Raw genomic sequence first — 17,524 nt, forward strand, 5'->3', positions numbered from 1 at the left:
CTCGCGTCTCGTGGCGCGGCCCGCGGCTCGTCTCGTGGCTCGCGCGAAAGTCTAAACCGAGTATTGAGTTTTTTTTTTCAATGGCAATATTAGTTTTCTGTCACTGTCATCTATACGTCAAGTCGAGTCGACAAACATTTGTAAACAACCAAAGAATTATAAACTAAATATCTAAAAAAGAGTACATTAAATAATTATAATTTAATTGGTGAACGGCGTGTCTTACTGGTTAGTTACAGATAACTATGTGACAACAATGTTACAAAGAACTGTACGAATATTTCTTCCAGCATTTCTCTCGAATCTGAAAGATACCGTTTATCTTAAAGGTTATTATAGTTTTTCGGAGAATACTGTTGTAGTTTATTTTGTGGAATATTCTTACATAGAGTTGAAGTATAGTGGAAACCAGGAAGATGTTATTTACGGATTCTGGAACCTAACAAAAAAAGAGAAGAATCTAGATATTTTAAAAAACATTATTGTTTTTACCTATCAAAGTCATAATCCAATAAAACACATTACAATACATGGGCGCGCAATGGACTTAACAAATAACTGTATATTGATGCTGTATGAATACGATAAAATTAAACACACAGAAATTAAGTTTAAATCAAATGAAGAGTTAATGCATCTACAAAGTTTGATACAAAAACATAGGACTCAAATTGAAATCTATGAGGAATCATATGAGCCACTTTTTGTACCTCCCTTCTGGTTATCATACTCCATGGTTGGTCAGCATGTTTGTAATTATTTCAATTTGGCTCACTGGTTCCTGATAAGTGTATGGAGAAACAAGAAGGTAAGCGAGGTTCTGAAATCTAAATATAATTATAAGAAGTAGAGTAACCCACTTCACAGAAAAAATACATAGATTTCAAAGTTATTTGAACTTTATCTTAAATATTCTAAGTTTAAATTATATTAAGTATGCTGGGATAGGAAGAGTTAACACCTGAATTTTTAAATGTTGGTATGTTTTCACTATGTTGTTTCAGATATCAATAAAACAAGGCAATCTGATATTAGCAGTCCTTGTTGATATTCTTCTAGGGTATCTTGCCCTCCAATTTGTTATGATAAATGAAAAAGAACTTAGTGACATGTTGATGAACATGCTTGAGGTATGTACAAACAGCAACACTCCTAACTGTACATCAGTGGACCTTATTACAAAAGGCATAAGGCCCACCAATGTACAGTTAACAGTGTGGGTGATGGTACCCATATAATTTAGGTTTACGTCCAATATTTCTTCTGGACTTACACTATGTATGTTGGACATTATAACTGCACATATGTTCTATGCATGTGACAAAATATCAATGTAATTTGACAAAGGAACCTGCAATCTAAATTTTCGGGTCATTCCCACTAGCCACCATCAAGTTGCACAGAAAATGGGTTGGTCTGTGCCAAGTTGTTACCAGTGGTAACAAATGATATCTTTTTCTCACCTATTACCTGAATTTTTTTTCCAGTAGTTATCACAACTCACTTTGATGGTAAAGAAGATAATTCTCTAAGATGGAAAAAATAATTCTCATACAGGGTGTCCCAGAAATCAACGTCAAGCCGTAAACGGATGATAGACCAAGTCATTACAGTTATCATAAAAATACAAAAAAAATCCAACTCATGTTCTTTAAAAATTATGGTCACTTTAAAAATTCACTAAAATATCCACACCCTGTAATGGTTCTTTAACTCTTGTTACTACAAATTCCATAATTTATTCTAATTTTTTTATTATTATGTATTCCTGAATAATTACAGGCTGTGGATTTTTAAGTGAATTTTTAAAGTGACCATAATTTTTAAAGAACATGAGTTGGATTTTTTTTTTGTATTTTTATGATAACTGTTGTGACTTGGTCTATCATCCGTTTACGGCTTGACGTCGATTTCTGGGACACCCTGTATGTTAAATACCACTGGTAACAAGTGGTAAGTAGTGAGAATAACACAATTTTTCAAACTGACCCACTTCTATTCCGGCTAACAGAGAAGTCTGTGTATTGTTTAATAACAAAATTTACTTATGAGAGAAATTGTGTTTCAGAACTTAGTCAACTCCTTGTACACATTATTAAAATGGTTGATGGGTGTTCCTGCAGGTCTAAAATTAAACACTGCATTCAATAAAATGCTTGGAAAGTATTTCTCGTACCATATACAACTTTGGTGGCTATTTCTAGGTAAGCTGTAATCAATTCATTCTACTAGTAAGGCAAGTGTGATTCATGGTTAGAGGCAACACCGTTGGTGACATCCTTATAGTTGGAGTATGATTTTCGACAGTTATGAGCTGACCATGATACATATGAAACTAAGATTATAATTATGTAAGTTAAATGGTAGGTCTTATCTTCTTATATATACGGGTCAATTTGTAACAGTCAAAAGTCAATTTTTATGTTACTCTGGCTACATTCTGGTAGGTAATGTCAAATTTTTGTGTCCACAGTTGAAGTTTATCTTACCTTTACTTTTTCGTTTGTAGAACTCCTAACTGACCTTACTCTGCATAAGAATTATTGAAAAGTACAATCAAGATTTCTCTTTTTTTTTCAGAGGTGACTGGTGAAAAACTGGAAGTCATATTACAGTTATTTCACTATATTGGATATGCTGGGATTACGTTTCAAGCTGCTATAATTTCAGATATGCTATGCATTGCAACATTTCATTCATACTGTATCTATGTATATGCTGCAAGGTAATTATAGTTAACTGTACTTACTACAAACAAAAAATAAGAATTTACAGATGTAGTGCATAATTGTTTTCCATCGTATATTCTCGGAAACGTTCGTAATTATCATGCTACTTCAGTCAACCTCAGTACTTTTTGGGCGAAACTGACTTCATAGCAAGACACGTTCGTACGTTTCCGTGAAAATACGAAGGAAAATAATTATGCATTACATCTGTACCATTTTGTACGTATATGTATTTTACACTAAAATTATATTTGAATGGATTTTATTAAAAACTTATACCATCGCCCACACTGTTAACTGTAGGTTAAGGTTACATTGGTGGACCTTATGCCTTTTGTAATAAGGTCTAGTGATGTACAGTTAGGAGTGTTGCTGTTTGTACATGGCTTTAAGATGGACAAAGTTAGCTAGTTCACTGTATGGAACAAACAAATTACTACTTTATGTCTTTTGCAAAAGGTTGAAAATCTATTGTTACAATTTTTCCACAGGCTATTCAACATACAAGTGTCTGGACTCATTGCTCTATTGAGGTTATTTGTTGGCCGCAAATATAATCCTCTCCGAGGTGGCATAGATTCCTGTGAATACACTAATCAAGAGCTATTTGTTGGAACAGTTGCGTTTACCATACTGTTGCTTTTGTTGCCAACTACTGCTATGTATTATGCTGTGTTTACACTGGTATGTATATAAACAGCTGTCAAATTATTTTCGAGACAATAAATGATTAATAAATTATTTAAGTATTATGAAATTTATATGACCATATCGTTCGGTCTTCTCCCCCCTTTCTCTATAATATTGTTCTCCTGCGTTTTCTCTGGTTTACAATTTCATAATTACTTCTCACAGCAACACAATTGGTGGACCTTATTCCATTGCAATATGGTTCATGACCAGTTAGTTGACCCTATCAATAATGGTACTTACTATTCTTTCAGTTCCGGCTGCTGTCATTGGTGCTGCAACATGCCCTTGCCAAATTAATTTACTTGATGCATACGCTGTCAATTTACGTAGTCGCACTGTGGCTTACGAACTCATCTAAAGTAGCGGGTGAGTGTACTTATTTGATAATTCAGTGGTATTTATTCAGAATTGCAATAACTGTCGTTACTAATATACGTTTATTACTAATATATATTTCGATTTTCGATTCGATTTGATTTCTTCGAAAACCTGTAACTTTTAGTCAACCAATCGTGGCAGTAACAGCCGAAAGCTGAAAATTTTATTCCTCTTTTGGGTTTAGTTGTAACCTCTGCTACTTTGCTACAGGCACAATTCGCTCGCAGGCCGTACATTGCATTCCACCTGTCCTGTTTAAAAACAGCAAAATGCCGTCGCGCAACGATACTATCCTCGCCAGGGTAATACTAACAATATAAAGTGCTTACAATTTTTTACAGGGAATATCCTGTTGGAGATGATTAGCAATGAAGACTCTTCACCAATGATACTCAAACTTAAGCTGTTTAAGAAATCTATACACGATTTAGTGAAAAGTTTTACACCTCCTGTTGAAATCCCCAAGCAAATAGAATGGACCAACTTATTTTCGAATTTGTTGATGGGAAACCAAATCATTTGATTGTTATTAAACTGGTTGAAATTATTGAAGATGTAAATTTGTAACGTAACAATCCGTTCAAATCTCGCCCTTACGGTTTTAGTAAGAAGATATAATGCTGTAAAGGTGTAAAAAACCGTTTCAAATAATTTCAACTGTATGTACATATAAGAAAGGAAGAATAAATACAAATTAAAAACAATCTTAAGTTTTGACTTATGGTTTAATATTGTTCAATATTAAATTGCGCACAAAATAACTGTTTCACCTCCATCACATGGAATAAATGCTTAAAAATTTAACAAAACATCAGAACTGAATTGAAGTATCTGGTTGTAAAAATAATTCTCACTTCACGCCTAGCATTAGCAATAACGTGTTACAGACAGCTACGATGTAAGTCAAAGATAAGTAAATAATAAAGACTGCTAAACATTTCTAAAAGTTGTGCCTTCTTAATAATGTCGTCAGCATCACTTTAGTAAGTCTCTTTCCCATTATTTTTTTACAGCGTTTTAAAACTTAACACATTCATTGCCACTAAGTGCTACGGGTTACGCTCGTAGCGCGTAGCCACGTCTTTGCCGTATGGAGCGAGTAGTCGCTACGAACAGTGTACCCGACAGTCGGGTTCTTGGCGCTGATGCTTAAATAGATGAAGTTATAATTTTATAACAGGAGCGACGGCCAAACACCATAATTATTAATTACGCAAATATATAGGACTGAGAGCTTGTTAAAGTAAAGCATACAATTAACACTTCATTTTAGAAAATCAATTTTTGTTTTTTACACGATTTAGAAGTCTTCTTTACTTACCTTTTTATCTCAATAGAATCTACTTAAAACTTGTGTCAACAGGCGTGGCAGTAAGACAGCGTGGAAACTAATACACTTACAGTAAATTCATATCATTCGATATCGTTACCACACAAATTTAAAAAACTAGTTGGTTCTATTAGAGCTAAAGAGAGAGGCTAAATCTCTTGTCATATAAATGAAATCTATACTGACGTAGTACAATAAGGCAAGACTATGTGTAACAAGAGTATATGCATTATTTTATCTATCATTTAATATAAACTTGATCATTTCATCAGTTAATAGTGTGAGCACAAATTACGATGCTTACAACAGTAATTATATCTATTAGAAATTATTTTATTGCTATAATCGAAACTGAGGAACATTGTTGTTTATGTTAGAAAGGCTGCTTATAGATTAGAACGACAGACATACCATGCTTACAAAATGGAGTATGGGGGTCGAAATGGATTAACAATGAAGATGACCAATAATTATAGAAATTAAATATTAAAAATATGTATAATAGATATTATTTTAGATGACAATGGTTAATTACGATGTTAAATAAAATACGTCTTATCGACATTGCCCATTCGTTATTTTATAATAAGTCAGGAGATCATTAAAGTAAAGAATTGAAATTTAAGTCTAATTAAATATTGCTAATATTCATGAACACAGACTGAAACGACCTACTTATATAAAAGTCTGACAGCTGCATGAAAAAGACACGGCAAAAAACATATAAGGCAGCATGTAAGTCAATGCTACCAACTGCCTTTACACATGCTGCAGTTGTCTTCACCTAGCTAGCTAAATTTTGTCACATGAGAATAACAAAGATAACTGAATCACTGAAAATGTTTGCGCCGTTCCAATGCTTTATAGTTATTGGCGCCGCAAATTAGTGTTAGACTTTTTGCTGTTGTAACTCAAAAATTCCTTCCAAAAATGCCTCTCATTTGTTATTGTGCAATATGTCGCCTTCTTTTGGCATACTGAGGACAGATGCGAATAGCGTAAACCATAAATTAAATACCACGAACTAAATTATGGGGCGATAATCGACTTGTCTGCGTTGGACACGATATTTCAATTCTTTACATGAATGACTCAAGGTTTTGTTAAAAACAAACACGTATATAGGGTATTAACTGCAAGAAAATGTAACATTAACTTTTTTTTGTAAACTGCCAATATTTTGTCTTACTATTTTTGTTATTATCTGCATCTATTAGTTCTTTTATTATTTTATCCATTAACGAAAACAGCTTAAGATATCAAAATCAGTCCGGTGAGTATAAGATTCTACAGATTTGATTGTATATTCCAGAAATTAATTAAATTAATATTATAAAAATTTTAACAATTTCATATGTATTCTAATTATTTACATAAATTATCACTCCAAAATATTTTGTCCACCAATTTAAGCTAGCGATAGCTTACACGCGCGCAGACAGATAACCATATCAAGATTTGATTCGGGCGCCAATGCAATATAGTTCATTAATAAAGAATACATATCTGATAGAATTAACGATTTTATTATATTACGGTAAATTAAATTATATTTTTATTTATATCGTTCAGATCTTAGACGGACGGCACACTTTTTTACAAGTACTTAAATGATGGTCCATTATAGACACTATGTGGTCGCGAAGCCCTAAAACTCATAATCCAATGGTATCTACAGATCTATAGAAGCCTTTGTGTGCCGCAAATAACGTGTTTTTTCGCCGGTGGGTAGGCCAAAATTAGATAATTAGTACTACATTTACCAATCCTTACAATATCTTCATTTATCATCACAGTTTTTTAGCAAATTATAGGAAAAGTGATGTTAATTCTAGTACACAAGTTAGTTTATATTTAAGTATGAAGCAGATTTAAAGCTTCTTTGATATTACTTAAGTGCTTAACTCAGACAATTTTACGAAAATATACATCCAATCTACATTATTTTACTTGTGTACCAATATCACACTAAGTGCTAAGTCTGCAACTAAGTTTTGCAGTGCAGTGGCGATGAGTTGCCGATGACAAACAGCGTATTAGTTCTTGAGTACACACCTGTAGTCCTTATTCACATCTGAGCTTGAATTTGGTGAATGCTCTTTAGGTCTAACCGTACCACGACACGATGCTAACTTTGATTCCAAAGCCTACAATGAAGAAAAGTACAATATATGAATGATACTAATATTAGTAGGTGATGGGAAATAATGTGCGGTTAAAGCCTTCACCGTGACTAATTACGCACACATAAAATATTACTGGGGAAATATAACTCAATACATAGTATAATAAATTCACGTATAATAAATGCATCTAAAATCTAAAAATATCATTTTCAATAATGAAAAACAGTACTAAATAGCACTTTTTATACATCATGTTATGTACACTGCAATTAAGTAAACACCGTAATCTAAGTAAGTCATATCCAACAGATTTTAACCATTTATTCCCGACCATGTTGAGATACTAAAATGTCACATTGAATTTGGGTGTAGAAAATATTAACATTTTATAATTGTTGTGCTATAACTCGATAACTACAAACATTTTTTATCGAATTAAAACTTGACTAGTTCAATCTAAAGGATTGCTTTTAGTATCAAAGAAACGTATGATTGCCAGTTACGGACCTATTTTTTTAATTTATGGTCACAGGAATGCGTGATTACATTCTCTCCAGTCAAGTTTACAAGATTACGGCTACAAACTCCTACTAACAACAACTACTAACTGAAGAATTAAAGCATAAAATTACCAAACACAATGTTGGTATGTTTGTGTGCTACTGCCCTGTAAACCACCTTAGCTTTGAGTAATATAAATATATAGGAAAAAACTATAATCAGAACTATATCAACAATTTTTCCATCTATTTAATATTCTTAGAAGCAGAGGTGACCCTTTTGGGTGGTATTATACAGGTATTTGTGTACGAGCCACTAGACAATTCACTACTACAGGTATATGTTATCGTGCTAAAGTCTGCTTTGGATTCGCTCTCGGCTGTCCTTTCCGAATAGAACCGAAGCTCAACAGATTTTCAAGCCCCTCCCTAGACCTCACAGCGAAAGATCGTCTCAATTTCCCATTCTCCCCCACGCCGGGCCTAGAAAATCCTTCCTCGGAGGATCTGTGCTTTAACTGGTGTTTTTGTGTTATTGGATCAGGCCCAGAAGATTGTCGTATGAACACTTTAGGGTTTCTATATTCTATGGAAGCGTCTATGCTGTTATCGGTGTTATCACAGGCATGGGAGATCTCGGTTGACTTGGCGGCTTCACTCAAGTCTGGAGGTTGACCATCACACGAGCATTTGATCTTACCACATTCACGGCAAAGAAACCTTTCAAGCTGGAAGCAATAAATATCATGCACACTACATACAATTTAAGCACAACTAAAATTAACATGCAAATGCAAATATGTATTGTTTCATAATGTGTACGTGTGTCGCAGTCAAAAGTGTGAACTGGTCAAAAGAACTTTTAACCGACATAAACAGGCAAAACTGCTTTTGACTGAGCATGTTGGTCAAAAGTAGTTTTACCTGAAAATCATTGGTATAATAGTAATTGTGACTGTTACTATCAGCCAAAAGTACTCGCAGAAATAGGTAGGTTAGGGTTATTTTTTTTTGCTACGCCCTAAAAACTAAACTGTTCCCAGAGATAGGTAGGTTAGGGTTATTTTTTTTTTGCTACGCCCTAAAAACGAAACTGCTGCCAGAAATAGGTATGATTTTCAGGTAAAACTACTTTTGACCAACATGCTCAGACAAAAGCAGTTTTGCCTGTTTTTGTCGGTTAAAAGTTCTTTTCAACCGACGAAAAAAACGGAGGAGGTTCTCAAGTCGACGCGTATATATATATATATATATATATATATATATATATATATATATATATATTTATGTATGACCACGCATAACTTTTTACAGAGATGTTCGATTTTGATAATTATTTTTTTATTGGAAAGGGTATACCCCGAAGTTGGTCCCATATAAATTTGGAAAAAAAATCCAACTTTAAGGGTAGGAAAATAGGGGATGATTGATTTTTTCACTCACCGATTGTAACGTATGACCACGCATAACCTTTTACAGAGTAGTCGTAATAATAATGAAAATTTGGAAAAAAATCCTACCCTAAGGGTGGGAAAATAGGGGTAATTTATTTATATTACAGAACAAAATAATAGTTAAAGTAGGATTATTAATATAACAGTTAATAGCTAAAGCAAGGTAGGTAGCTATTTTAAAAGTAATCAAAAATTAAGCATGTAATAATTTGTATAAATTATAGCCACAGAAAATTATAAAATAAAAACTTTTTAACAAAAAAAATAACAGCCGAAAAAAACTAAAAGGAAATAAAAAAACCGGCACTAACACGAAACGAGTCGACCAACAAAAACAATAGCACACTGAAAAGAAAAAAATAATTATTTTGTCTTCAATAACGCAAGTGAATACCTATGAACTATGTATATACATACTTCTGAAATCAATCACACAAATCTGCGTATTTATATATTTACAATCTGTTATTTTTGGAGTCGGTGCCAGCCTCAAACAAACTTGGGCACCTTAGTGAAGCACCTGCACCAACTTGTTTTGTTGGTCGACTCGTTTCGTGTTAGTGCCGGTTTTTTTTATTTCCTTTTAGTTTTTTTTCGGCGGTTATTTTTTTTGTTAAAAAGTTTTTGACCACTTCACACTTTTGACTGCAACACATACATTTCTACTTGGTGCTCTGTGAAACTAACTATGTATATAACACTATTTATGAGTTATTGTTATAATGCACAGATAAAATATGGTAAAACTATTGTGCATAAAAAACAATGTGATATATACAATGTTTTTATTTAAAAGTATCAGTATATATTATGTAACTAGTCTATTCCATTGGAATCTTAAATAATATGAGAAACTCATGACTTATTTGTTCAACCAATCATAAAAAACACGTGTTTTTTTATTTACTTTTAGAATGAAATAGACTAGAGATACAATGACATGAATAAGCCCTCATGTAACTTTATTTAGTCAACTGCTGTGTGATGACACAAAATAAATAAATAAAATATCAACAATAAAATAGTAATTAGTCATCCTTAAAGATTGTGTTGTAGACAGTTGAAAATACTTACGAATGCATTTGAATTTAAATAAATAAGCAAAATAAAGTGCAAATATAACAATGTTTTTATTTGGTGTTATACAATATATACATATAACAATATCAAAATATCATGTGACAATAACTCAATTAAAAAAAATACATAATATACATATAACATAAATATACATAAAATAAAGATTTACATATATTAATATAATATCACACATTTTCATAAGTTACATAAGTTATGTTATTCTTGGCAAAGATACTTTACTTAAAAACTTAAAGTAATTTCAAAATGTTTCACTAAAGTATTGAAAAGTAAGTAGCACCACAACAGCAACTAAGAAAGCTTTAACTAATGTTTGCATAATTTGGTTATTACTTACCCCAACTTTACGGAGCAAATCACCCACAATGTTGATGGCGGATACTCTGGCTGACGGTGTCATGGCATTGCCATTAATTTCGCCTGTAAAAAAACATGACCTTAGAGCTTATAACTATAAAACAACAACTAAGCAATGATAAAAATAAATCTGATGGGTTTCCGAAAGAACGTAAATAATAATAATTGGGGAGTAACGACCCCACGGACCCGAGTGCTCCCGAGAGTCGATCAGGGTCTCCGTCTCCGGCGTGTCTTCGTCGGTAGGACTCTCAGCTCTGGCTTGCCTTTATTGGCCGTCCAGAGAGGAGTCGCTAGAGCTATATGCTCCAGGGGTGGAAGTGTTAAAGGGCATAACGCCGCGAGTAACTTCGGAGAAAGCGCAGCACCACCTCTCGACACCCCTGAGCCGCTCACGCCAGTGTTGCGCCTGGCCGTCTTTACGATGGCGCATCAGGTGCCCATCTAACGAGTGGCGAGTCACCGCCTGCCTCGATAACACTATATAACACAATGTTATGGCAGGTGTCCGGACTTCTTTGCAATAGCCCAGTCTTTTTTCCACCCAAACCATGGTCTAATAAAACATGGTCTTCCATTCCCAGAGTGACACGGGCCTACGTCACAATAACATTGCCACTTTATTTCAACATAACATGTTACATGGGTACATTATACCTATGGTTAATAAGTTAAAATATTTCTTTATAATTTTATAATTTTCATTTATATGTATTTTAGCTTAAATTTTACAATAACACGTCATTTTTAATTACTCGTTAGCAATATCTTCCGATTCACGAAAGAAATTTCAGACTTTCGGGTAATTCTGTTTATACTACTGGCAACACAGGATAGCGCTGTGCACATTTGACAATTCAGATCTAGATAACTTCATGCCCTGACCGTCATCCTTGTCGAACGCGTGTTAATTGTTATTTCCTTCTCGCTCAGTGTCAGCAGTCGCAGTGTTTTCCAAACTTTTCACGTCGTAAGCTTGGTAATTAATGTGTAACTGTGAATTAGTTTTTTAAACGTTTGTCTTGTATAGATAAATAAAGTTGAATTTAATACATTAGATTTGTTTTATTTTACTATGTTTCTACATGAATAACTTAAAATTAATGCCGTTAAAATAATTTTCACCGTTGGTTAAAATTCTCCCACATTTCAAAGTTTGAGAACCTGTAAACAGCATGATGACGTAGGCGCGTGTCAGTTAGGTCATACGCGAATCTCGGAATGGAGTACCAGGCGGAGTATATTATTTTACCATGACCCAAACTTAAACCATAGACCAGTACTCTGTCCATATTCTTTACAATAGCTTCCAATGCCTGCTGAAACCGGTTCACGGGTATCTGTTGATGTACCCGTGAATGGGTTCCAGCAGGTGTTCTACATGACATCAAATCTCTCCAAACGGCCTCTACGTGTTGGATCCATATCCCCACGCACGCCTTATAAATGACCGGGCTCGAAAGACCCGAGAGTTTTAAAAAACGGAGATACAAATAATAATAATAGTGCTCACGATTAGCTCCCATTTAGTGAAATGAATGTATGAAATCGTGAATGTAAATTACTAATTGTTATGTCTAAATAACATAATAATGACAATAAGTACATGTGGTAGTTACAATCCTATATTTCGAATTAACTAACTTTGTAATTATTATATTCTTATTTAATGACCAAATAAAATATATAGGACCAACACAAATAATGGAATATAGTTTGTGTAATTCACGATGACGGGCAGATTTGTCAAATCTAACCTTTAATAACATGATAATACGAGTCGACGCGTCTTTGTGAATGACACATCTATCAGTAAAATTTCACAACTTACGTTTTTGTGGTGAAGGTAAAAGTGTTTGGGTTTCTGTTTCAACTGCTCTGGAGGAAGTGTGGTGCCCATTGACCATTGCATTTTCATTTGTACTATCATCTTCCTTTCTGTGCACTGGGAGTTTTTCCACTACTTTCAGTTCCTGCTTCAGATCTGTAAATGCACAACAATAAGTATTCCAGTATTACTGGCTTCAAAATGAAAATATAATTACATATTAGATATTATAAAACTGACTTCCCACAAACCGATTTGGACCATTGGCCACTTGGAGTATCTTTTTGGAAATGAAAATCAACCTTGTTTCAGTGTTAGTATGGTTCACTATGGTTATGAACTTGTGGTGGTAATTACTAATTAGTAAGTTTTGTAATTAGAACCTTTCATAAACTAACATTTCTTTTATTTCATTGCTTTCTCAGACATGAAGATAAATCTTTAAAAATTGCTTTTAGAAAAACTTAAGTTGATATAAATACATAAATATTCTAATGTATATACAAATACAGAACCCAATTATTTTTATATTAAATAGTGGCAATAATTCAGATACTCAGTTAAAATAAATATAGTTACATACCTCTAGCTTCATCTGTAGCTCGTTGTAATCTCACTTTTAGTGTTTCTATTTCATCAACTTCACTTTCTAAAACAGCATTTCTTTCATATGCCTGATTTAACAATGCCTCTATGCAAGACACTGATTCAGAGACAACCCTGTAATCATTGTGAAATAAATTAGTATGTGTATATGTAAAGGCCCGTCTCCATATTGCGCGGCAAGCTATCGAACATTGGCTCGCGCGGCAGCCGCGCGCAATGGATACCGGGCTGCCGCGCGAGCCAACTCGATCATTGGCGCGCTCGAACGCGCCGCGCGACGAACCATTCATTGTCGGTGTTTCGACGCGCGGCAAAGGAATGTTCGCGCGCAGTTGGGACGGATGTGTATATATTTCAGTTGGCTCGCGCGGCCGCATACATGGATAATGAAAAGTGTCTTACTTTAATTGAATTATACGGCACTAAACAGTTTCTATGGAACAGTAAATGTAGTGATTATCACAACAGATCATTTCTCTATTGGCTATACTTCGTTCCGAATAATTAATTTTTGGGATATAATGTGGTAGATCGTCGGATCGCCTGCCGCGCATAAGTTCAAGATGGTGGCGAAATTGGCTCGCGAGCCAAAATACAGGTTTGCCGCAGTCGAACATTGCACGCGCGGCCGCCGCGCAATATCGAGAAGCGCCTTAACACTTTCGCAACCAGGCAAAATTTCAAACAATACCCCAGAAACCGACAGTACTCGCTAGTCGGGCAACGACGTGCAACTCAATGCCGCACGCCGCGAACCCGCTAGTCGGGCAAGCGGCGGACGCTCAGGGCTGTGCCAAGTGACTTTCGTATAAGTACGTGGATAAAATTAAATCTGCTGTCTCATCTGTTTAGGCTCCCCGTTTTGTTCTTCTCCTAATTCTAACTCCTATTGATACATACCCGTGTATGCAATTTCACGTAACCAACTAATAAGATTTTTTATTTTGTAATCGCATTAGGTAAAGTAAATAAAAATACAAAGTGAAGTAATAAAATATAATAATCAACTGTACCAACTTTTCGACCACATAATAATCAGAAGACTTACAATTTTTTCTGTTAGTGGCAGTGGCAGCCCTGAGGTAGTGAAGATGCAATGCTTGCCCGCCTGTCGGGCACTTCGGCGTCGCGTGTAGGTTTATAGCTCTTGCCCGACTAGCGGGTATGCCGGCATCTGAGTAAAGTTTACGAGTGCCCGAGAGTCGGGTACGCGGTGTCGAATGTGTTAATATGAATAAAATAAAGTTAGTTATCCAGGTGACAATCAACTCCTAAAAATCCTGATTTTATGTTTAAATTTACCAAGTTAAACATGCATTTTCATGGTACTCTTAATATGCCATCTAGGCATGTTGTTACTAGAATGTTATACAACATTTCTTCTAATAAACTGTACCACTACAAATATGTATTATCATTTGGACAACCCAGAATAACAAAACAAAAAGGTTGATCCACCTAAATGTATTTCTGCAACTACTTTCCACACTCACGGGATTATTAAGGGGATACTACTTTTATCTTTAAATTAGTCTACAGAACATTATTACAACACTGACTGACTGTTTTTTATATCAAGACTAGTTCCAAAGCACTGCAAATACTGTTATTTAGAAAAATCTACATCATACCTTTGCCCTCTTTCCAAATCATCATTTTTTTGCTCCAACTCTCTGATGTATTCAGCTTTTTTGTCCTGTTCTATTTTGAGTGATTGCACTTCATTTTCCAATGCATTTGTTTCATGTTGACTTCTTTCTAATTTATTCTAAAATGTCAATGTACATATGAAAAACAATGAAGCCATAACAAAACACCTAAAGTTTAATTCCCATAGATTGACAAATACACTAATCAAAACCATATGAAACCAGGTGGTTTACTTTTGTAGACAAAAGATGCAAAATTCTATCTCAAAGAGAGTAGTTATTTCTTTTACATCATTTGTTTACTGTACTTATTGTGCTATTGAGGCAATGATAGAGCCCGCAAAGTATGACCTAAGTATAATAACAATGTGGGTGTGAGTCATCATTATACACTATGACAGATTATGACCTACCTTAAGTGATTCTATTTCATTTTTTAGCCGCTGATTTTGATGTTCTAGATCTCTGTTCTGTTTCTCAACTTGTAAAAGTGAAGCTTCAAGTTCCTTTTCCAACTGTGCTGAATTTTCCGTGTACTCATCCAACTCTTGTTGCATATCAATTGCCCTTGAAATATAACAAAGTTACACCAATGAAATTATACAGGCAGGGAGTTTATATTATGATTATGACATTAAAGGTGAATTAGAATATCCATAAACAGATACGGAAGTTAATGCAAGGGTAAAAAGATATGGGAGTTTAAGATGTTCGTGTTCTAGTTCATTTATTATTAACAAGTGGCGAAAGTACTATGTCGAAGTTGATCACAATCATAAGCAAACTTACTTTTGCTCATAGTGTTTAGCTTGTTTCTTCCAGTATTCCACAGTATCTGATTCTGAATGTCGCAGAGGTTCCATGTTTTCTACGTTCCAAAAAATACTCAAGGATAAACCTTTATCATAACAAAAGTATGTTATGGGATTTACACCACACTCATGTAGCTAATATTAATAAAAATATGTACTATTTTAAAATAAGTATCTAAATAAAATACTAAATTGTTTCTAAGACTGTTAGAAGCCGTTAAAACGCAAAATGTGACACAGTTTTTGCTCATCCAAAAACAAGTAAAATGCCAATTGCAACAAGATGGCGCTTGGCAAAATATTGCCAGCAGTAAAAAAATACATAGGTACGGTGCGTTCAAAGAATATTTCACCACGAGATTACAAATAAATAAAATACAATACTCACTTTGCATTGAATAGTATGCTTTATATTTTCGTTCCAATTCACGCTAAAGAGTGTAGTATTTTAGCGATACTCAAGTTTCTCTTGGAATAAACAGGTACTATAGCAAGGCCTATTGACTTCCTTGAAACGATGTGACCCTTCAAAATTGTACATGTGTTGTCCGTTCCCAGACGAGATTGCCAGTAATTAACATCAAAATATTTTACTACAGCAACATTGCTAGAACTGGCTTTGTCTATAGATACGATTTCTAGGAACAAATCAAATTATTTTGATTTGTATTTTATGAAGTAGTCATATGTAAATTATTATTTATTTTTTGATATATGAATATTATTATCTATTATATTTCAGTTTGTCTTTGTCTATGTTCATAAAATCTACGAAGGGTAGACGTGCCTCTACCCTCCTTGATAAAATAAAAAAAAATCTTTGTCAATTGGCCTCTTTGATAGGCCTTGATTTGGGTCTGGCCGGTAAGAACATAGACAAGATAAAAGTCTGTAATGTCAATGCTGTCATTTAAGTCATTTAATGCAAAAATATCAATTTTCATATAAAACGATTTATTCACTTGAAATATATTTATTTACCTATTAACTATTAAAAATAAAAACTATTCATATGTACGAGCAACATATCTAAATGCGTCTTCGCACAGACTTAGTTAAATTTAAACCGTTGTCTCTCTTCCTTCCTTGCTGTATGTATCCGGCAATGGCGACTTTATCAACAATTCTTATCCGGATTATGGAAAGCCCTAATGTGTGTGTGGAAACCGTTGTAGTAAATCAGAAACAGCGATAATTTCAAGGTAAGATATAATAATATATTAATCTTTAAATAAAAATGAGCGTGCTAATTACCAAATTCAAATATAATAATTTAATCTTACTATCCCCGTAAGTCCCGCGGACGCTATATCGCGTCCGAAATTATAATCAAAATCCAACATAGATGTAAAACCCCACATTGTTTAAGCTGGTAACCCTAGGAATTAGCGACGTTAGTAATTAGGAAGATAGATTATATTGTTTAATTTTTTGACTATTTTGTTTTAGAAAGTGCATCAGCAGATGGCTTGAGCGTGAGATAATAATATAATCCTGGGCCGTCATATGATTTCTTGGAAAAAGCTCAGAAGGGCACGTATCTGCCGCATATCCAAACTAGTTTCCCGGTGACCAAGAACGCTGCGCGGAGCTGTGAAGCAGAAAATGTCCGATAACCGGATAGATGTAATAACAACTTGTAACCATTTGCCATATCAGTGTATGTATTCATATGTATTATGAAAATATTTATATCTTAATAATACGTAACTTTTTGTTACCTTTTATATTTCACGAATTTCTGAATATAGTACCTAATCATTATCTTTTAACGTATTTTTTTACTTATTTGTGAAATGCTAATTTAAGAGCCCAACAACGTGCACACTAGCGCTACTGCTAAATAATCGTGATTATTTAAATTTAACGACATGTATTTAAAAGAGGGGCCGCTACGGACTGTATTGTGTATTTAGGTACCTTTTGAATACATCAAACTAGATTTTATGTTGCTGTATTCGTCG

The 17,524-nt window shown here is 34.1% G+C and overlaps 2 protein-coding genes across 2 annotated transcripts; one reads left to right on the top strand and one right to left on the bottom strand.

Annotated features, from left to right (window-relative positions):
- The first annotated feature begins 218 nt into the window (after nucleotides 1–218).
- On the top strand, nucleotides 219–4,462 carry LOC134791381 (phosphatidylinositol N-acetylglucosaminyltransferase subunit Q). The gene is made up of 7 exons (XM_063762392.1): nucleotides 219–808; nucleotides 1,005–1,130; nucleotides 2,069–2,204; nucleotides 2,581–2,725; nucleotides 3,221–3,413; nucleotides 3,674–3,788; nucleotides 4,142–4,462. The coding sequence occupies exons 1-7, from the start codon at nucleotides 257–259 to the stop codon at nucleotides 4,321–4,323; spliced, it is 1,449 nt and encodes a 482-aa protein (XP_063618462.1). The 5' UTR covers nucleotides 219–256; the 3' UTR covers nucleotides 4,324–4,462.
- Nucleotides 4,463–4,506: 44 nt separating this feature from the next.
- LOC134791382 (nuclear distribution protein nudE-like 1) lies at nucleotides 4,507–15,838 on the bottom strand. The gene is made up of 7 exons (XM_063762393.1): nucleotides 15,538–15,838; nucleotides 15,162–15,315; nucleotides 14,731–14,867; nucleotides 13,077–13,213; nucleotides 12,497–12,649; nucleotides 10,646–10,728; nucleotides 4,507–8,484 (listed from the first exon to the last, which is right to left on the bottom strand). Exons 1-7 carry the CDS (start codon nucleotides 15,609–15,611, stop codon nucleotides 8,101–8,103), a joined length of 1,122 nt encoding a protein of 373 aa, XP_063618463.1. The 5' UTR covers nucleotides 15,612–15,838; the 3' UTR covers nucleotides 4,507–8,100.
- Between the last annotated feature and the right edge of the window lie 1,686 nt (nucleotides 15,839–17,524).

The sequence above is a fragment of the Cydia splendana genome, chromosome 6 (genome assembly GCF_910591565.1).
Source record: "Cydia splendana chromosome 6, ilCydSple1.2, whole genome shotgun sequence".
In the NCBI taxonomy this organism is placed as follows: domain Eukaryota; kingdom Metazoa; phylum Arthropoda; class Insecta; order Lepidoptera; family Tortricidae; genus Cydia; species Cydia splendana.

Coding starts and splice junctions, on each gene's coding strand:
- LOC134791381 (XM_063762392.1), top strand. CDS start 257: ATGTTACAAAGAACTGTACGAATATTTCTTCCAGCATTTCTCTCGAAT. Junction 809..1,004: donor GTGTATGGAGAAACAAGAAG/GTAAGCGAGGTT, acceptor ATGTTGTTTCAG/ATATCAATAAAACAAGGCAA. Junction 1,131..2,068: donor TGTTGATGAACATGCTTGAG/GTATGTACAAAC, acceptor ATTGTGTTTCAG/AACTTAGTCAACTCCTTGTA.
- LOC134791382 (XM_063762393.1), bottom strand. CDS start 15,611: ATGGAACCTCTGCGACATTCAGAATCAGATACTGTGGAATACTGGAAG. Junction 12,650..13,076: donor AGCTACAGATGAAGCTAGAG/GTATGTAACTAT, acceptor GTGCATTTACAG/ATCTGAAGCAGGAACTGAAA. Junction 10,729..12,496: donor TTTACCTTCACCACAAAAAC/GTAAGTTGTGAA, acceptor GTTTTTTTACAG/GCGAAATTAATGGCAATGCC.